Consider the following 20,528-nt stretch of genomic DNA (forward strand, 5'->3'; position numbering starts at 1 on the left):
TGTTTTTACTTTTCACTTATGGTTTGGCACTTTAATTGGTCGTCATCATAGTGTATGGTCTTTGGCGTTTTTACCTCGACTACGAATCTCTTTTTTTTTTTTACAAGATTGAAATTATGAGTTTCGGTCTAAGACAAAATTTTATTAGTTACCATGTATGCACCGCATATTAGAAGATAGATCGGGAATAGATACTTCGAGATGCATGTTTTTATTCTGAAAAGTTTAATATTGGTGATCCAAGAGCTGTGAGAAGTATGTGTATGCGAATCTGAACTTGATTGATATTTAATTGCCCCTATTTACTCGAACTAGATGCCAATTGTGTCTGAATGAAACCTTAATGCACAAGATGAAGACTCCTTTCTAAATTACTTCTGGATAACCAGAATGCAGTGTTAGGTCTCTCTCACTAGACCTTACATTAGACTGTATTCGACTCGCATGATTACTTAGGGAACGTACCGATACTGGTGAGATATACTACTGGACTTGAAATCGCATATGGATGGATGGAGTTGATGGATGGATGGAGCTAATAGAGGAGGTATAGGGGCTTGAGACTTGAGGCTTGCGGCTTGCAACTTGTGACTTGAGAGTAGATTTATGTGGTTTAGTACTTTGGGTTTGTAAGAGTAGGGGGGGGAGGGGGTGTGTTGAGTATTGATGGTTGGGTGGTTGGGTGAGGAGGTTAGGAGGTTAGGGGGTGAGGTGGTGAGGTGGTGAGATGTCTACCTATTGTGTGTGGATGGATTGTTTTAAGAAAAGATATATGTAATTTGATAAGTTTGTGATTTTTATTATTCTCTTTGCCATTCCAAACTTCTCTTGCCTTTCCCTTCCCCCTTCCCTCCAATTTTTTTCTATAAAAAGAACCACATCCACTTCTCACCCTCCCTCTTCCTCCTCCCCATCCCCATCCTCAATCCTCCCTCCTCGCAAACTGCGCATAATACACCTCCCTCGCCTCCTCCGGCGCCCCCTCAAGCCGTATCGCATCTTCCACCTGTTCCATCTGCAGCGCGAGGAAGTTAATTTCTTGCTCTTTTTCCTTCTTATTCTGCTGCGACAAATATCCAAAAAGTTGGATACCAGGTGGTAAGGGAAAATAATCAGGATCGCGGGTCGAGGCGCGAAGAGAGAGGATGGCGGAAATGTATTGGGTGGGTGTGAGGAGGTTGGTGAGGGGTGCTGGGAGGAGTTGTGGGGGTGCGGGAGAGGGATTTGAAGAGTGGGTTGATGGGATCATGAGGTTTGAGGAAATGTTTCCTGGGTTTGGCGTTGGGATGGGGGTTGAGTTGGAGGGGGGGTTGGGGTTACTCATGTGTTGCGATGTATCTGGAGATTCGGGTATGAACGAGTATCGAGTGCGAGGATCAGGACGGGGAGGTCCATCTGTGAGCAAGCGGATTCTTCCCTGTTGTCTGGGAAAATTGGGGGCGTAGTGATTGCGGGTTTTGCGATTATGATGTTTCCTCTCTTGATCCCTCCGGTTATTTCTGTGCATTTGGGATTCAGAGATGGGGTTGTGGAGGCGAAGCTCTTGGTATGTTCGTGATGCTTGGGTCTCCGAATCTCTCTGCTTTAACTCAGGAAGAGGGATTTCCATAAATGTGTTATTGAAATTTCCATTTTTCAGCTCGGCTAGACGAGTAGGTGATGTGATAACGCGGAGATCGGGGAGTCCGCGACGGCGTTGGCGGAGGGAGTGAGGAGATATTGAGTTTGGGTTTGCTTGGGTGGAGGGATTGGAAGAGGGGGGGTAGTTATGCTGGATGTTGGAGTGGGGGTTTGAGGGAGTAGGTGGATAGGTAAGATGTTCGTTTTCTGGGAGGTGCGAGGGTGTATTGTGTCTACTCTCTGAGTTGGGAAGTTCAACTTCTCCAGCTTGGGACTCTGGATATATGGCTTGGGGTGAGATGGTGTTTGTACTGCTGTTGTCTATTAGTATTCGTCACGTTCATATGTATAGAATTCCCCTCCTCCTTTACAGCGGAAAAAAATCAAAAGAAATGCATACCATTAAAGTCGCCCTTTGACTTAAGTTTCAGATTTCCAGCAACTTCTTCCTCTGTAGCGCTCTCGCCCATCGCCCTCTGATCCGAGAGCAAAGTTCCATTCTCATGTAAAGCAACCAGATCAGGGAGAGGTGCTCGTTCCGGAAGATGTGAATATGGTTTTCGCCGGAAGCGTGTCGTTCGCGACGCAGAGTTGCGAGTCTTGGGCATTTTGCGGAGTTGATCGATTAAAAGGTGAGGTGAGTAGGATAGCTGGAGCTGTGAGAAATTACTTGTAGTAATGGCGGAAATAGTGCATGTAATTCGTGAGTGGTACCAAATAGGTTATCTGTATGTGGGATCTGGAAGTTGAGAGATGGATGAATATAGATGGTGGACACCGGAAGGTATTATTTTAAATAACAGATACGGCACGCTCGAGAGATTTAGTCTTGAGATACTGCGAGTTATTGAGTAGAAGCAGAAAAATGTTTTGTGAGTTTGTCGAGGTAGTTGGTTGTGAGATCTAGAGGCAAATAGAGATAATGCTATTTACACCAATCTTATCCTTAAAAAAATGCGGTTCCGATTTGTAGGCCGTATTTCTATTTGATGGTTTCCAGTGCATGATAAGACAAGAACATAGGTTCCTGCTAGGAGAAATCTCTGAATGGACACCTTGAATGTGAGTGATTAAGCGAGATTCACTTGAGTGTGTATTGGTTTCTTTCTCGTCTGATTTCCTTCGCTTAGATACCGGTTGTTCATTATCTTTCACAAACAATACGTCTGTTTTGGTGTCTAAGCATCTTCTCTATGCTCTATGAGACATTTTTGAGATACCCTGGAAAAGTACTAACCTTGGACTCGAGGCTTGCTGAATCTGGGCAGATTCCTTGGTTTCCAACGTAATCTCATTCACTGACTTCCATCGTCAACTTGAATGCATGATGAACTCAAGATCCAGGATCGTTTCAGGTCACTTGGTCAAGACTTACCACGTGGCCATGATGTCGATAATCCATTTTGTTAAAATGTGGGTGAATTAATCTTGTCAAGCAGAAGATTTAATATTCTATGGATATCTAGCCCCTATCTATTTCAGTATCGTTCACTCTTTGCTTTGGTATCTCGCAGTGATTTGTTTCAATCTCATAACAATATCTCATTCTAGTCCCTCTGAAAGTTCCCATAATGTTCTCAAAGTACAAGACAGAAGTGAGGCCACTACAACTCTGTCTTAAACCCACTAACAATCATGTCTAACCAAGCCGCCAACCTTTCAGTATAATTAGAATTGTGTTTTCAAAATTAGTAATTGGGATTACTGACCTATAGCCTGCCCTTGCAACTTGTAGTTGAATAACTGGCACAGACGCATCATAATAATAACCGCTCAGCTCCTTGCCCCGTAACGCATCTGCTCCATCTGGCATGACCGTTGTACAGATAAAAGCATTTGAGTCTCTAGCCCAACCCAGGGCCGTTGTCAATGGATCACTTATATCCATACCCTCTAGCCATGATTGTGCTTGGTCTTGATACACACCCGTATTAATAGCGGATGTTAGAATGTTTGCCCAGTCTTGAGCATCACTCATTGAATAACCCCCAACGAGCTTTTCGGGGATGGCCGAATCCCAAACGTGATGAAGATTAGTATCTTTGCCAGTCCAATTTACAGCGATAGCATTTCCTCCCACATCGATATTCTCAGCATGAAGAGGCTGGTGAATGTCTCCGACAAACTGAATAATTGGTGAGTTAACCCAAAAGAACTCGGAGGTTAAAACTTACGTGGACGATGAACTATTACATGAATATCAGTAATGTTTAGGGACAGATGGATCTTTCATACCTTTGCAGCAACATATTTGTCATACCTCACAGCATTTGGGTCAAGCAATTGGTTCGTCTAAGGTTACGATTAGCTTGACTTTCATCTTAGTTTCTTGAGCCCAAATATTAGTATAGAACATTGCTGCTTTTGATCTTCATATCTTTGAACAACTTTAAAGCTTCCTCATACATAGCCAAAGTCAAGTACGTGCAGTGTATGATGATTGTTACGAGGAATGTGTTTTCTCGACGTGTAATCACAGAAACACATGAAGCAAGATCATCAATACCCACCAAGCACCATCAGAAACTTCAGAAAGGTTTACCCACAAAATTCAAAATAGCTCCAACCACACATCCTTCCTCCCCACAATCCCTAGCAAACTTAACTCCACAAGCTAGATAACACCTCAGCATCAGCATGGCTTCGTCATTCCAAAGGCTCTAGTTATCACTAATTCCGTATCCCCAAGACTTTCCAAAAGGAAAGAGAATACTAACACCTAGGTACATCATCCAATGCATCAATAAAATGCCAAGCGCCTGTATGCTTTCCTGCCTTGGTATATCTAAGACCAAATCAGACAAGAGGAATCATTAGATTTCCAGGGAAATTACCTGAAGCTATCGGCCCACTGCCCCTCAAAATATTAGCAAATGATCTTAACAAACAGTCGAATTCCTTCACACAACTTCATGTGATCGGAATACACAAAGAACCACAGTCCAAGTCAAAAGAACCGTCTCCCAATATCCTTACCGTCGCTACCCCTGCCAAATAACTCCCAGTTGTATTTTTCAGGAGTGTTTGAAAATAATCTCTGGTTTCTTCCGCTACAAAATTCGTAGCTACATATGCTACGGTCTGGTGACCTAATGTCCCCCATGCATGTGTTGACGGAAGAAGAGGGCTCAGACACAAAAAGATGGAGCGATTGAGTTTCATTTTGATGATCGGATTAGAAGAGAATAATAAAATAATGTATATGAGAGAGGGTGGATGAGAGGAGTTGTGCTAACATGTAGGTATTTATTCTTATCAAACGAGACATTGAATCGGTGAGTCCTTGTGATGAAGTGACAGTTTACTCGATGTGGTTGGCTTGTGTCAATTGTTGTCGTGGGGACTGGTAGATTAACCAATCATGATTGATGTCCGAGCGGCTAGCTCCAGGGGTTCATTCCTGCTTCACAGCCACATCGGTACGTCGATATCAGTGAACCTTGGAACTTTATCATCTTTCCTCTAACTCCCGGTGAGCTTTCGCTTTCCTACTGTACACTGTAGATGAAAAGGAAAGTAACAATGTTAACTGAATTCAAATAATTAGCTCTAATGTTATTAGTGTTCTGCTTTTTAATCTTTGGAGAATTTGTAGAGGCCAAGTCAGAAAATACAAGAAAATGGTAGAATATCATGTTCATTAAGAGGCACAATTTGTGAATATACAAAGTGGCCCGGCTATTGCTTCTTGAAGGAGGCTTTAATTCCAAGCTGTCATCAACTTCATTCAAATACATTGTCATTCATGTCGTAAATACTTTACTCTGTCATTGTCTCCTCTGCCGAATCCATACATATTGTATCATCCACGAGTATTTGCATCGTCGCCTTGACCAATTTCTTGCTGGAAGGCATTGGGAGAAGATTCTTGCCCTAGTGGGGGTTCCTTAGACGTGACTGGATCCTTTTGATACTCATCACTATAGATTTCGTTAGATCCTTGATCGGTAAACACAGCATCATTCTGGCCAACGCCTTGCTCATAGTCAGCAACCATGATATCGACAATTTTTTTCCATTCTTCATCTCCCCCATGGCATCTCCGCCATAAAGAATGCCATTGCCCGGTTTTCTCAGGATTCGCAATTGCTTCTTGCTCGATACCCTTCTCCGCAACCATCAAACAAGCCTTAACAGCGTCTGCAACATCACCTTCTAGTTTCACAGTGTGTTCTTCACGGTCCAAGTCCTCAATCCAAGTGTGCAATGCTTTAATACAGAGTTTCTGATGCCCTGTCTCTGCTACTCTCTGAAACATATATGCATACATGTCGGCTGATTGTGATTTGGATTGACGAAGAGGCAATCTCCAAATATCCCAAAAGGCTACCCACTGTTCATTTCGTGCATATAGTTGCATCAGTCGCATTCTAGATTCATCTGAAAAGGGAGGTGACTCGAGGTTCATCATTAGAGTATGGATGCGACGTTGAATTGGCGACATTGCCTTTGTAGGTATTCCGAAAGAATCATTAACAGTCGCTTCTGGTTGAACAGTTGTGATATCAAGGTCCGGAATACGTTCTGTGGCTTCTTGTAAAGTCACGAACATTTCTTCCGTAAAAATCTTGTGACCGCGTCGATACATTGTTTGAATGACCTTTAATGCGAGCCGGGCATTGAGGCGTGAAGGAGCGGAGTTTGTGTCTGAAGGGCCATGGACAGGTTCAAGTATGGTACGTATGATTCTGTGGTAATATTCATCAGATATATCACTATCGTCATTTTTCTTTCTTTCAAATCTTCTGAACAAGTTTATTAAATTCATGGCATGAAACCAAGGGTGTCCAATATCTCGAGCATAATGGAATAGCCAGAAGACATAATCCCACCTGAATGGAGCGGGGTGGTGGGGTTCTCCGACACCAGCCACAGCATATTTAAAACACTTGAGGAAGGATGTATCCCCAGGAGTATATCCTTTGCCTAAATCAAACATTGCCTGTTCCGCTGAGACATTCTCAAGATACATCCGCAAGTGGTGCAACAAGAAACTTTGCCAATCCAACTCTACGTTGTTAGCACAGTATTCCAAAACACTGTTCTTCGCCCTTTCGAATTCACCAAGGGAGAAGTCGGAAAGTACTGATTGCTGGAGTTCTGTTAGTCTTTTGTTTTCAATTGGTCCGTCTTGCTGTGGTGAGGATAAGATACCGTGTGGGTGTTGGTCACTTAGATTGTCAGATTTTCTTTCTACCGAAGTATGAAATTGTCGAGTCTGGGGGATTTGAAAACCTCGAGGTTTAACGGTTGATGCTGTAGTATGTTGTGAAGGTTGGGAAATTGATGTAGATATTGGTTCTCCGACCTTTGCATCTTCTCCGACCTCTTCAACTTCAACTTCCGACTGACCAGACCTTCGCAAAATTCCACCCCATAACTTTTCTAGATCAATCTCTTCTCTCTTCTCTTCGGTAAGCATTTGAACGACAATTCTGACACCATCGGTTCGTCTTCCAAAGCCCACAAAGCCATCGCCTTCGGGTGTAGCATTTGCATGTATATCTGGGCTCTCAACCACACCTATATCGACGCAAACCCAACCCGTTCTTATGCCATCATCGCCACTCTCATCACCCACACTACCGAGAAGCTTGGCTCTCCGTGATTTGCGTCTCAACTTCAATTTCAATTCGTTTCTTCCCAATAGTCCATCTGCGCTTGGTCGTAATTTATATGTACTTCTCAACCACCGACACAATCGATCCGCAGAAACATGTAAATGCTTTTCACTTCGTGCAGTTCCAATAAGCATTATCAAATTCGCTCCTAGCGCAGGTGGAGGGTCAAGCTTTCGTAAATCTAATATTGTAAGATTGTCGAGGCCTAAGTCGACCGAGATCTCTTGTAGCATAGGTTCGAGTATCGGAGGTGGCAATTCTGGTAGGTCTGGAATTTTTTGACGTTCAGAAAGGGTTTGAGGCGTTTTTTGAGGTGCTTCAACTTGTAAATACCATGGCACAGCAGAAATCGAATTCTCGACCTCTTCGCCCATTGCCTGGTTCTCATCCAAAAGGTCTCGATCTTCCAGAATATCCTGATCTTGGAGATTTCCTTTCTCGACCCCCTCTCTATCTGCCTTATCCCCATCTAAAATCTCCTGGTCTTCCAAAACCTCCTCATGCTTGGAAGTTTCATCCTGTTCGATCAATCGTGAATGAGATAGAAATCGAATCTGTTGCCTCGGAAGCTTATTCGACTGAAGTTTCCCAGACGCTGGCATAGTCCGAATTGGAAGCGATACAACATTTCGCAATAATGATAAGCGACATGATGCGCATCCAGTAGCTCTTATGGCTTTACTAACAACCATACTGAACAATTGGTGATGTTTGTAAACATTCAACTATAGCATGAAGGATTGTGGTTTCCAATTGCCTAGGTTAGACATTTTTTCTGGGGAAGATTTTAGCGAACATGCATCCAGTGGGTTCTCGCGGGGCTACTGTCTGTTGAAATTCTCCCAAGTAGGTAGGTGGGTATGGATTGTAGTATGCTTAGGTAGAATAGGCATGTATATAACCAAGTAATTAAGAAATTGCTGAGGACTTGATCTCTTCCAACTTCTGACAAATTACCAAAACATACCTAACATACAATGTCGAAAGAACGAACATGTAGGTCTGAGTGCAATGATGGTCACGTGGTGATATCAGCAAGGCTGACGAAGTAGAGCTCTTATCAGTCTGTGAGGCGAGTAGGCACTCGTCTAATTGACTGAAAACTCACAAGGCTGATCGCCTCGCGGACGGCTAAATTTCGGACACAGCTGATTGGGCTCTTATCGAAGGTGACCCCTGTAACATTTTCTGCTTATCCGGTCGGTACATACCAGGTCCAAAAAGAAGAAAAAAATGTTCAATTTTGCCTTCAAATTGTGACCTATTCATCCTTCGTCCACACATTGATCTCTAGACCTCAAAAGCATTGTACATTTACTATTTGTGAATTGTACCGATTATGAGCTCATTAGTTTTGTCCTTCGACTCTTAAAGATAGTTTTTCTCATACCACTCTTTTTTCTGTATACTCTTTTTCTTAGATATAACTCTGTCTTCCCCTCTTTCGAGTATACCCTCTCCATCTATCAAAAATGCTTGTCCGAGCTGCAGGGCGAAAAGCTCGTGGCAACCCAATTGTTGATAGACTTAAACGTCAACAGCAAGCATATCTTCCTTTTCTATATCCAACTATCCATTCGAATCAAGTTGTGGCATGCCGGAATATTAATGTCGACTCAGGGCATCATGCGACTGGGTTACGGAGAAGACGAAACTCGAGAGACAATGCTACAAAACCTCCATCGCGGTCATTAGCAACGGCCATAAATCAGCCGTTCGAAGAGATTCCATTCGAAGGGTTACACAATTCATCATCGAACAATTATGCATCATTGCCATTCAGTATACCGAAACTTCAGACGCCAATCATAATCCCGGATGATAGTGCGGGAGCTCCCAAAAGACATCGGCGTGGAGGTAATGATGCGGTCGGCGGTACTAGTGATGAAATTATAGCACTACTCATTGCTTGCCTTCAGGTTGGAAGGATAGAGCGTGCGAGTGTGATTTTTAAACGCGTGGCACAAATGGAAGAAGTCGACAGAGAGACACTACTACAATTACAAAACCAATTCTTACGTGCTGCAGTCTACGAGATTACCATGAAACCCTCAGAGCAAGCGACACAGTTTCTGCATAAGTGGTTCGAACTCGAAGTACGAAACAAGAATCTTCCACAAGATGCCTTGACTGTAGCATATATGCTGAAGGCTTCACTTCAATCGCCTCCAGGTCAACGACGTGATAGACTGGTATCAAGATATATGGACATGGTCCAAGGAGAAGCTGGTTTGGAGGTTCTAGCATGCAATGTTTTGCTACCCCACGAACTGGATATCATCAACCATATTTGCCCCACATACAATCTAGCGGAGGGACTTGGAGATCTTCAAGATATATTTGTCTCTGAGACGCCCAGAGCAGTGGATCCTTCCGACGGAGTTCTACAGTATGTCGAAAAAACAGGCACATCAGTTCCGGAAGTTCGCCAAACCGAACAAAAGGGTCTCGGACTTAAGTCATTGAGAAAAACCTTGTCGCTCTTTTCTTCTTTACCATCTGCAGGATATGATATGTCAAAAATGAGCGAGGAACAGCAGAGGGCTATCCAGTCACAATTGGAAGAAGATGCTGTGCAGGCTGCCATAGATCGTTGGAAGGACGAGAGCGTAAATTTGTCAAAATTAGGATTAAACACCTCACTACAATCGAAATCACTAGGAGCGAGAATGTGGAAATGGCATGTAGCTTTGACAGATGCCCTGAAAGAAGAATTGAAAGCCATCGACGAAGCAGAAATGAAGCAGCAACGAAGCGCAGCAGATATAAGCAGATGCGAATACGGGCCCTTTTTACGCTACCTCCCGGCTGAGAAGCTCGCAGCGCTAACAATTATCGCTCATATGCACGCGTTGTCGTCCTCGGGAATTGACAAAGGACTTACACTATCATTTTCTATCTTGCAAATCGCTAAAAGTGTAGAAGATGAGAGCATTTTCGAAACCATACAGAAAAACATGGCGAAGCCCTCATGGTCCGACAGCGTAGCCGACAGAGTTCGAATGCTCCGAATTCTCAAAGCGAAAGCACACGGTGCTAGCGAAGAATCGATTGATAACGACGACTCTCCAAGCTTTTCGCCTGATGCCTTTGTTTCTTCGCAAATTCGTGCGCATGAGTGGTCTGTAGGAATTAAAGCCAAAGTTGGATCTTTCTTATTGGAATCTTTACTGAAGGTTGCAAAAGTTCCAGTTACAATGATACACCCTGAAACTAACGAGACTGTTACTCAATTGCAACCTGCCTTTTCTCATGCCCAGCAATACAGAATGGGTAGAAAGCTCGGTGTGATCAACGCCAATAAAGTCATTGTTGATCAGCTCAAGCGCGAGCCTGTTCACAGCCTTCTTGCAAAACATCTTCCCATGCTTGTAAAGCCCGAGCCATGGACTGGTTTTAGTTCTGGTGGCTTTCTTAAACATCCTGGAAGGGTCATGCGCGTTAAGAATGGAGATGCAGACCAGAGGAATTATGCGGATGCTGCTATTGATCGGGGCAATTTGTCAACGGTATTTAAAGGCCTAAACATACTGGGAGATCAATCTTGGAGAATCAACCAGCCAGTTTTTGATATTATGCTAGAGGCATGGAATTCTGGTGACGCAATTGCAAACCTTGCTCCGGACAAGCCAAAACTCGATTACCCCCCCGAGCCCGAGACCTCTTCCGACCCACTCGAACGCCGAAGATGGGTCACTGCAGTCAAGAAAGTAGAAAACTCCAAGTCAAGTTTTCATTCTCAACGTTGTTTCCAAAATTTCCAACTAGAAATCGCTAGAGCTCTACGCGATAAAACCTTCTACTTCCCACATAACGTGGATTTCCGTGGAAGAGCATATCCAATTCCTCCCTACCTTAACCACATGGGAGCAGATCATTGTCGAGGGCTTATGATGTTTGGGACCGGGAAGGAACTTGGTACGTCTGGTTTAAGGTGGCTCAAGGTTCACCTCGCCAACGTATACGGGTTCGATAAAGCGAGTCTTCAAGAGAGAGAAGAATTCGCAAGCAAAAACATAGACGAAATTTACGACTCGGCAACAAACCCACTGGGAGGCAAAAGGTGGTGGCTACAGGCTGAAGATCCGTGGCAATGCTTAGCAGCATGCATGGAGTTCAAGAACGCGCTTGAATCTGGAGACCCAGCTAGTTTCATTTCATATTTACCTGTTCATCAGGATGGTACTTGTAACGGTCTTCAACATTACGCAGCATTAGGTGGTGACGTATGGGGTGCCCAGCAAGTCAACCTCGAGCCTGGTGATCGCCCGGCGGATGTCTATACTGCAGTCGCAGATCTCGTGAAGGAGAGTATCGCAAAAGATCTGCTTGCTGACCACCCCAAAGCCAAAGTTTTGAGTGGAAAAATAACCCGTAAGGTTGTCAAACAAACCGTTATGACCAATGTCTACGGAGTCACCTTCATTGGAGCTAAAGCACAAGTCCGAAAACAACTTGTTGCAGCCCATAAAGATTTGCCTGATAATGAAGAAATTAATCCAGGGACTCTAGCCTCTTACGTGGTCACTAAGATCTTTACCGCTCTTTCCACCATGTTTAAGGGGGCCCACGACATTCAGTACTGGCTTGGAGATTGTGCGTCCCGAATTTCAAATAGTTTAACACCTGAGCAGATTGAGAGGATAGTCGCACAAGCCTCAGAGCAAGGAGGACGCCCTTCTAAACGAGCTGCAGCAAGTTTAGATGACATTTCTCAATTTAAATCCAGTGTGATTTGGACGACACCTTTGAACTTGCCAGTTGTCCAACCTTACCGAACTCACAAATCACGGCTAGTGCGCACAAACCTTCAACTTCTCAGCTTATCTGAACCGCATCGATCGGACCCTGTCAGCAGTCGTAAACAACTCCAAGCGTTTCCTCCCAATTTCATCCACTCTCTAGATGCAACGCATATGCTTCTTTCGGCAGTGAAATGTAATGAAGCAAAATTAGCGTTTGCGGCTGTTCACGATTCATTTTGGACACACGCCGCTGATATCGATACGATGAACACATTTTTGAGAGATGCCTTCATTGAGATTCATAGTGACGATGTTATTGGACGCTTGGCAGCAGAAATGGCTACTCGGTACAAGGATTACATGCAACTTGTGAAAGTCAAGCCGGGAACTCTAGCGTTCACTAAGATCTCTCAATATCGCAAATCTCTCAAGTCAACTGAGAGGGATAGAAACAGCGATTTATTGAGGGAGGTAAAGAGGCTGCGCCTTCTTAGCTCATCTAATCCAGAAGAAGTCGAAGAAGGAAAGCGCATGGTTACATCAGCTAGTATATACGAAGTTATGACGGGTGAGGTCGAGTTGGATCCGGAATTAGATGTTAAAACCGTGGGTTTGGGAAACATGGTCAACTCAAGGTCAGCTAAAGAGCACGATACTGTATCCAGCTGGGACACCGGTGCTACGGACGAAGCTATAGAGGAAGCTTTAGAAGATAATCCGAACATTGAATTAGAGGCAGCGGAAGAGACTTCAGAAGAGGCAGAATTAGAAACCGCACCCAAAGATCGATTTGAGACCTTAATGAAGCCGAGGTCTCGACCAAATCAAACACCCCAATTGGTTTGGCTTCCGCTGAAGTTCGCCCCTATTCCTAAGAAGGTAAGCACACGTTCTTAACTATAATACTGGCTCAGTCTGGCTGACGACTAATTTTAATGCAGGGAGCTTTCGATGTGACACGTCTTAAGCAAAGTCAATACTTCTTCTCTTGATTGAGTCAACGATTATCATGGCTTTGTTTCGTCTGGGATATGATTTCGGGTGCCGGCTGCATTCCGGTAAGGCGGGCTTTGAAGAGCAGGATACACATTTTGGATTGAATTCCTCGGCAAATCCTTTTATTTTAGCATAGCGAGGGCGTTTACATTACAAGGCGTTGAAAACTAATGAAAATGGCTGACAATGTATGATTAACGTGTAAGTTAAAGGTTCTTCCTTCATATAAAGGAATTAAATGGAACGAGCAAAATCAGAAAACATATTACCCACAAATATGAAGAACATATTCTTCTGTTAAAAGTTGCAGTTCACGCTTGGCAGGTTGAGCCTCCAAATCCGGGTTTGAGCTTCCATCTAGTTATTTCATGAGTTCTTCGTATCAAACCAAATAACAAACGTGATGACACCCCGGGAGAGTGATCTTGAGGTTACACGACACTTAAATACGAGAATTGATTCGTGTAAGCAATGTCAATCTCTCATGACACAAATAACGAGACCGTACAAGCCTTTTCAGCTGACGATCTAGCTCGGTAAGACAAGACTGGTACGTGATTTTGTTTCCCTGTTGCGTAGGTGCGTTTCCCCGTTGAGTTTGTGAATGTGATGATCCATTCCGCGAGGTAGCGAGGGATGATTCGTGGAAGGAACGAGGCTCAACAGCTGGCTGATGATATATATACGGCTTGTCTCCTCCACAATATGGATTCTCCAGATCGATCAAGACAATAACTTTCAGATAACTTCTACGCAACAGACATTCCCAAACAAAATTTTCATTATGTATCATCTTTACACCATCGGTATCCTTTTGTTGACTGCAGTGTAAGTGCTTTTCGAGCTCTTTCACCCATTTTGAAATGCACAAATACTTACATTGAATTCAGACAAAATGTTTACTGTATCCCTGAAGCTCTTCGCCATCGTTCCGAAACATGTGCTCCAAGCTTGATAACTACCACGTACATTAGTACTATCTCGACGGTCAAGACAGTCCCACATTCTTGCTATACTCGCTCGATTACCACCATTCAGAACTCTTTCCGTACGCCGTTATTCTTCCCTTAAGTAGTATCAGCTATCTAATATTACTACAGCTTGCTCAGGAACAAAGTCCTTCGATCCTGCCACATGTGGTCCCGTGCCATTGTGTATTCTTTTATCAACGACTACAATTACAGTGCCGCCCAGTGATAGTAAGCTTAATCGGTTCACTAAATACTTCTTATTCCTAGATTGTGTTCCCTGGTCTCGGGCTACACTTTTGTATTTCTTTTATAAGATTCTTTCGCTTTTCTTTACAACCTCACCTATTCGTTCTACATTACCATACCATCCTTTATTGATAGGCAATACTGACAATCCTTACAGAATGTTGTGTAGCAACTCCGACAGTAACAGTTCCAGGCGCATGTGCGAAATGCCAAACAGGCTGTGCCACAGATTTGACGACAGTGACTGTTACTGAAGGAGCAACGCCGCTATCCTACAATCCAGGCGGTCCTCAATTACCCCCAACCAAGAGACAAGGAGGTCCACTCATTCCATGCACGTCTACTCTAAGCCACTTCAAACAGTTTACCCATGGGCCTACAAAAACGCTCTTTCCATCTACAGTCACAGCTACTAGCGGGGTAGATTGTGCAGGCTGTGGCGCTTTGAGTGTGAAGCCTATTGGAGGTGTCGGTCCTGCTGTAATATTTACGACAACCGTAACGGCAGATGTGCCAACTACTACTACGACTTTTGTTTGCTCCCCAACGCCGGCATAGGGTTTGTAGGGATTTCGAATAGGTGGGGGTCTTAAGATGTTTTTTTCGTGCTTGAACTTAAGCTCATTGCTACACTCGTTTTGCAGACAAACAGACAGGAAAGATTGATTATGAAATTTGCAATGGAGTTAAACTCACGCTCCTTTTACAATAAGCTTCAGCCTTTTTGACTTGGCAATGCATTATGACATGATACTTGTGCTTACTGGAATGTGAAACGCTTCTGCCTGAGTCGTGATTCCAATGAACATTTCCTGGGGAAATTCCTGAGCTGGAATTCTATGGCTGATTCCCTTGTAGTCATCCTCGGCGTTGGCTCTTGATAATCGCCGTATCGTATAAGACAAATGAATGACTATGAAAACAAGAGATCGTTTCCTTGCTCATAGAAAATGAAGACATTGATCAACGTTAAATGGTTCATTCGCAGGTCACCAATGATATACACAACATTTGAGCCGATGAGGCTAAAGGACCGACGTCGAGAATCAATCACGTGATGGCCGTAGATATCTCGCGCTAGTGATAGGCAAGGTCCCAAGATTTATTTCTCGCGACTCAAGCTTCCAGGCGCATCAACATAAAGCAGAGACCAGGCAAGACAAAATCAACAACTTCACACGCCAAAATGCCAGTTGTCAAGGGTGGAGTTTGGACTAATATCGAAGATGAAATTCTAAAAGCAAGTGTTTCGAAATATGGATTGAATCAATGGGCTCGAGTTTCCTCACTTCTCGCAAGAAAAACACCGAAGCAATGTAAAGCAAGATGGAGCGAATGGTTAGATCCAGGTATTCGCAAAATAGAATGGAGCAAGGAAGAGGATGAAAAATTGTTACACTTGGCGAAGTTGATGCCAACACAATGGCGAACTATTGCTCCTATTGTCGGACGAACAGCGACCCAATGCCTCGAAAGGTATCAAAAATTACTCGATGAAGCGGAACAGAAAGAGGCTGGAGAGTTCGGACTGGGTGGGCCTGATGGCGGAGAAAACAAAGCACCATCTGCGGATGATGTACGCAGATTGCGACCTGGGGAAGTCGATCCAGATCCAGAATCGAAACCTGCGAGGCCAGATACCGTTGATTTAGATGAGGATGAAAAAGAAATGTTGAGTGAAGCTCGCGCCCGTTTAGCAAATACACAGGGTAAGAAGGCGAAGAGGAAGGCTCGTGAACGTCAATTGGAAGAGACAAGGAGGTTGGCCGTTTTGCAGAAGCGCAGAGAGCTTAAGAATGCTGGCATTAATATCAAAGTGGTTAATCGGAAGAAGGGGATGATGGATTACAATGCCGATATACCTTTCGAAAAAGCCCCCGCTCCTGGATTTTACGATACTGGCGACGAATCCATCCAAAACGAAAAGCAGAGAGCAGCTTTTGATCCACGAAAACAGCAACTTGCGATAAAGCGCAAAGGAGACCAAGATGATAATCAGGATCCAAAACGACAAAAGAATGATAAAAACGCCCCATCGGCATCCTACCAAGCGGCCATGAAAGCTGGGCAGATGCAAAAAATTCGAGAAGCAGAACAGAGTAGTAAGAGACGGGCGTTGGTCTTACCAGCACCTCAGGTGGGTGAGGGGGAACTCGAGGAAATTGTAAAGATGGGTATGATAGGGGAGAGGGCGAACATTATGGCGAGGTCGAGCGAGAACGATGCAACAAGAGGGCTTGTGAATACATATTCGACTATAAACAGTGGAGCACCAATTCGAACACCGCGAGCCCCGGCACAAGAGGACCATATCGCCAACGAAATACGAAATATCAGAGCTTTAACCGAGACACAATCATCACTTCTAGGAGGAGAAAATACACCTTTGCACGAAGGATCTGGTAGCACAGGGTTTGATGGCGTTACTCCTCGAAGGCATCAAATGGAAACACCTAATCCTATGGCAACCCCTTTTCGTGCGAATGGAATCGGTGCAACTCCTGCAAGAAATGGTGTAGGAGCTACACCAATGCGAACTCCTCGAGATAGTTTTGCACTGAATGCAGATGGTGAGATGGAGTTGGTTGGGAGAACACCTCAAGATTTAAAAATAAGGGACATGTCCCTTAAAAATTCCCTGAAAGCTGGTTTTGCATCTCTACCAAAGCCAAAAGATACCGAGTGGGAGTTAGAATTACCGGAAGAGCAGCAAGAAAATTTTGGTGTTCAAGAACTATCCGAGGAAGACGCAGAGCTCAGGGACAGAAGGAACCGACAAGTCCGAGAAGCTCGAGAACAACTAGAATTCAAAAGACGAACACAAGTTTTACAAAGAGGGCTACCTCGGCCATCAGTTATCGATATCAACGCATTAATGAAAACTGTGGAGAACATTGAAGATACAATTGAAGGTTCTATTGAAAGAGAAGCAGCTTTATTGATTGCAAATGATGCCCTCAAGTACCCCACACCTGGAGCAAAAGTCAGAGGCACATCGAAGGGCATTGAAGTGTTTGAGGATGATGATCTTTCGCAAGCGCGATTGCAGTTGTTGATGGAGGTTCCTAAGGACTTGGTAGAGCAAGGATCGGATGCTTTCAAAGCGGCATGGGACGAAGCCCATAAATCATCATTATTACCTGGATTGAGTGGATACGATTCTGATGACGAGATTGATGAGCACCAGATGCTTCTAGATGCTTTTGACGTAAGCCCTGAATTTCTACCAACTTTGCCTCTTCAATCACTAACAATTCCCCAGAATGTTCAAGAATCCATCGTCGCTGCTGCTGAGAAGGGCAACAAATCCGAAAAGAAACTCGCCCTCCATTTGGGCGGTTACCAACAAAGAGCTAAAACCTTACGTCAAAAAATCGCCGAAGCAGCTGACGCTTTATCTAAAGCTACTTATTCCTTAGACGCGTTCAAAACGTTACAGATTTCAGAAGATGTAGCCATCTCGAGGAGATTGGAAGATTTGAGGGAGAGAGTGGGCTTTGTCTCCAAGCGTGAGAGAGAAGCTCAAGAACTATATAGAGAACGAAAAGAGGAGTTGACGAATTTGACGGATGGGGTAAACGGGTTTCATTGAGGATGAGAACGGAAATGAGAAATTGTAATATATGGAGACATTGTCTCCAATGAATGGCAGGGCGTGGATATGAATAATTTATTTTAAGGCTTAGCGGAACTTCAAGCCGGGTAGAAATGCAATGTATGATATCCCCATTTGAGATTGATTCTTTCAAATCTGTGCAAAAGTCTCAGTAAGTAAGCGATGTGAATTGCTTAAGGCGCCTCTATATGATGTATCCGTCTGTCCGTCTACCTATCTATCATAAAATGCCGGCCGTTCATCTCGTATCTCATATTCAGTCCTCGTGTTTGTAGACCTCTTTTCTTTCTCCGTACCAATGCAAATGCAAATGCCCACCCATACTGATGCTCGCTACTCTATTTCCCAAACAAAACCAAATAAAATCGATACAATCGATCAACGCAAATGCCGCCCTCGACTTCATCCCAACTTCAGATCTTTACTCAGCTCCCTAAAACCCCACGACGCGTGCGTACCTCAACCCACCAAATCCGCAGCCGATTCCTCGACCAAGAGTTGACTTTCTTCCATACACTCTACCGTTCCCGCTAAAATACCTGCTCCGATAATACTTCCATACATACACGCTTCTAGTACGATTCTCTTGCCGCCCTTGTCGGGGCCGAATTCCTTGTGCATGATATCATCGAGATACATCTGGCAATCTGCAAGATAGTCTTGGAAGTGGGAGATACAGGAGCCGGTGTAGCCTACGAGGAGTTCTGTTACGTTTTCCGAGGCATGGATGGGATTGGTTTGGTTGTGATTTGTTGACTTTGAAGTATCTTTGGAAAGTGGCGAGAAAGGAAGTTCGTCGGCTACCCCGAGAAGACCGATGATAGCAGCAGCTACCATGCCTGCCGCGCGCTTCTCGATCTTCTCTGCTACGGTTACAACCACATTTGCTAATTCCGGAGTCCAGGTTTGGGGTTTTCCGCTAGTTGGATCTATGGGGAATGGCATGGCGAGATCGAGTGGTGGGTATAGCTGATCTTCTCTTCCTACTTTAGCTAGGATACTTGCATCGAGAGCATTTCGTTTGAGAAGAACTGTGGGAAGGGTTTCGGATGGGAGCTGGAGTTGGGTTGTGAAATAGTCGAGGATGATGAGACGGCCCAGCTCGCCGAGATATTTGCCGCCGGTCATGTATTCGAAAGGCATGAAACCTGGAGTTTCGCTGTTGGCGTCGAGAATCTTGTCCCATTTTGTGACAAAGTTCAGGGTGTCAAGAGGGGGAGCTGTGCCATTGATGGACCATTCAGTGTTGATTATGATTTTGGTGTCTTTCTGTTTGCCCTCGATAGTGTTTAGGGTGTGGGATGGATATTTTGTGACATGAAGTTTGGAGATTGACAGGGGAATAGTGGCATTACAGCCAGTGCCGACGATTAGACCCATGGCCACCTTCTGATTTGGCGTAAGTTGCTGTCGGTGGAAGGATACTAGGCTTGCAACGGCATCGTTTACTATGGCAGTTATTTTGATGCGGGGAAGATGAGGCAAGGTTGCAGTTGATATTTTGTAGCCTTTGAGGAGCTGCTCGCCAAGGTTGAGATTTGAGGTCATCGCAAACCCCTTGCCCATAGACATCAGAACTGCGTCTGATAATTTACTTTGACTATTCGAGTGTTAGTGACGGTCCGCTTAACAATGATAAATTCGGCATCAAACATCATTGGGAAACTCATTGTAACACCCATTGGCAACTCAGAAGGTAGCTGTGAGCCCCATTCGTCAACTCCATCCTGAACAACTTCCGCAATACACTTTCCAATCCACACGAACAATTCATCTGTATTGTTATGTTTGTGGCCTTCGCCAATTTGCCATGACTTCTCAAGTAGCCTATTAATTTTGCCTGGTAATGCCAAACCATGTTGAATAGAAGGGCTAAGTAGCTCAATGAATCCCACTCTCAGATTTGATCCCCCGCTATTGTAGGTCAGATACAAATCACCTCACAGTCTATGGCAAAAAACTCACATATCGATCGCCAAATATCTCCCCTTTCCATGATCCGGTCTCAACACCTCTTCAGAAATAGGTGTAGGTAAAAACTGATTTGTAGATTCCTTTGCCAACGTCTTGAACGTCTCACAAAGACTCTTGGCTAATGCATGAATCTTATCAATATCCACATCGAGAGGTGCAAGGACCTGGTCAAGAGCAGTTGGATTTAAAGTCATGATTTCGATAAGCGAGCTGGCTGACTGTAGCTGAGTGAGATGGATGATTGAGGGGTGAGAAGGCTTGTTTTGAAAAACGTGTTTATATGTGGTGTGAATCTCTGACTTCAAGATGTTTATCGAATTTCAATCAATTTGTAAGGAAAGGTTCAGATAGATGGGGTTGAATTATGTACTTTATCTCGCTAGTGCATATTGAGGGAGAGTGAATGAGATATACAGCCTCATGTGTATGGTACAGTGAATGATATAATTCTTTTTGCAATGTTAGTGGTTCAAAATGTTATGATAGGTGGATTATATTACAGATGAATCCATCTGGGCAAAGAAGTGAGATCCGAAAAGAAAGTCTGTATGAATATCAGTATAAAAGTCTAGGTAAGCACACACATGAAGCAGAAAGGAGAAGATTAAGGCATGTACCAATTGGGTACTAACTCCTTTGATGAGTGCCCGCTTAGATCAGCCGATCAGATATGATTACTCCATATTTAGCCGCGGATCTACCGAATCTTCAGCTGGATGATGCTCCAACTGATGCTCCC

The 20,528-nt window shown here is 44.1% G+C and overlaps 7 protein-coding genes across 7 annotated transcripts; 3 read left to right on the forward strand and 4 right to left on the reverse strand.

Annotated features, from left to right (window-relative positions):
• Positions 1-922: 922 nt before the first annotated feature.
• On the reverse strand, positions 923-2,228 carry EAF02_008899 (uncharacterized protein; the record flags this gene model as incomplete). Its single annotated transcript, XM_038904947.1, has 2 exons — positions 923-1,941; positions 2,021-2,228. 2 exons carry the CDS (start codon positions 2,226-2,228, stop codon positions 923-925), a joined length of 1,227 nt encoding a protein of 408 aa, XP_038755357.1.
• Positions 2,229-3,224: 996 nt separating this feature from the next.
• On the reverse strand, positions 3,225-4,782 carry EAF02_008900 (uncharacterized protein; the record flags this gene model as incomplete). The annotated part of the gene is made up of 8 exons (XM_038904948.1): positions 3,225-3,276; positions 3,330-3,745; positions 3,795-3,806; positions 3,856-3,912; positions 4,167-4,234; positions 4,338-4,405; positions 4,455-4,471; positions 4,597-4,782. 8 exons carry the CDS (start codon positions 4,780-4,782, stop codon positions 3,225-3,227), a joined length of 876 nt encoding a protein of 291 aa, XP_038755358.1.
• Positions 4,783-5,422: 640 nt separating this feature from the next.
• EAF02_008901 (uncharacterized protein) lies at positions 5,423-7,933 on the reverse strand (the record flags this gene model as incomplete). Its single annotated transcript, XM_038904949.1, has 1 exon — positions 5,423-7,933. The coding sequence occupies one exon, from the start codon at positions 7,931-7,933 to the stop codon at positions 5,423-5,425; it is 2,511 nt and encodes an 836-aa protein (XP_038755359.1).
• Positions 7,934-8,514: 581 nt separating this feature from the next.
• Positions 8,515-12,978, forward strand: EAF02_008902 (uncharacterized protein; the record flags this gene model as incomplete). The annotated part of the gene is made up of 2 exons (XM_038904950.1): positions 8,515-12,865; positions 12,928-12,978. The coding sequence occupies exons 1-2, from the start codon at positions 8,714-8,716 to the stop codon at positions 12,976-12,978; spliced, it is 4,203 nt and encodes a 1,400-aa protein (XP_038755360.1). The 5' UTR covers positions 8,515-8,713.
• Positions 12,979-13,766: 788 nt separating this feature from the next.
• Positions 13,767-14,757, forward strand: EAF02_008903 (uncharacterized protein; the record flags this gene model as incomplete). The annotated part of the gene is made up of 4 exons (XM_038904951.1): positions 13,767-13,810; positions 13,873-14,030; positions 14,083-14,181; positions 14,357-14,757. 4 exons carry the CDS (start codon positions 13,767-13,769, stop codon positions 14,755-14,757), a joined length of 702 nt encoding a protein of 233 aa, XP_038755361.1.
• A 628-nt stretch (positions 14,758-15,385) lies between these two features.
• On the forward strand, positions 15,386-17,791 carry EAF02_008904 (uncharacterized protein; the record flags this gene model as incomplete). The annotated part of the gene is made up of 2 exons (XM_038904952.1): positions 15,386-17,407; positions 17,462-17,791. The coding sequence occupies 2 exons, from the start codon at positions 15,386-15,388 to the stop codon at positions 17,789-17,791; spliced, it is 2,352 nt and encodes a 783-aa protein (XP_038755362.1).
• A 483-nt stretch (positions 17,792-18,274) lies between these two features.
• Positions 18,275-19,983, reverse strand: EAF02_008905 (uncharacterized protein; the record flags this gene model as incomplete). Its single annotated transcript, XM_038904953.1, has 3 exons — positions 18,275-19,415; positions 19,469-19,729; positions 19,781-19,983. The coding sequence occupies 3 exons, from the start codon at positions 19,981-19,983 to the stop codon at positions 18,275-18,277; spliced, it is 1,605 nt and encodes a 534-aa protein (XP_038755363.1).
• Between the last annotated feature and the right edge of the window lie 545 nt (positions 19,984-20,528).

Source organism: Botrytis sinoallii (genome assembly GCF_014898435.1).
Source record: "Botrytis sinoallii strain Bc 23 chromosome Unknown BSIN_017, whole genome shotgun sequence".
NCBI classification, from domain to species: domain Eukaryota; kingdom Fungi; phylum Ascomycota; class Leotiomycetes; order Helotiales; family Sclerotiniaceae; genus Botrytis; species Botrytis sinoallii.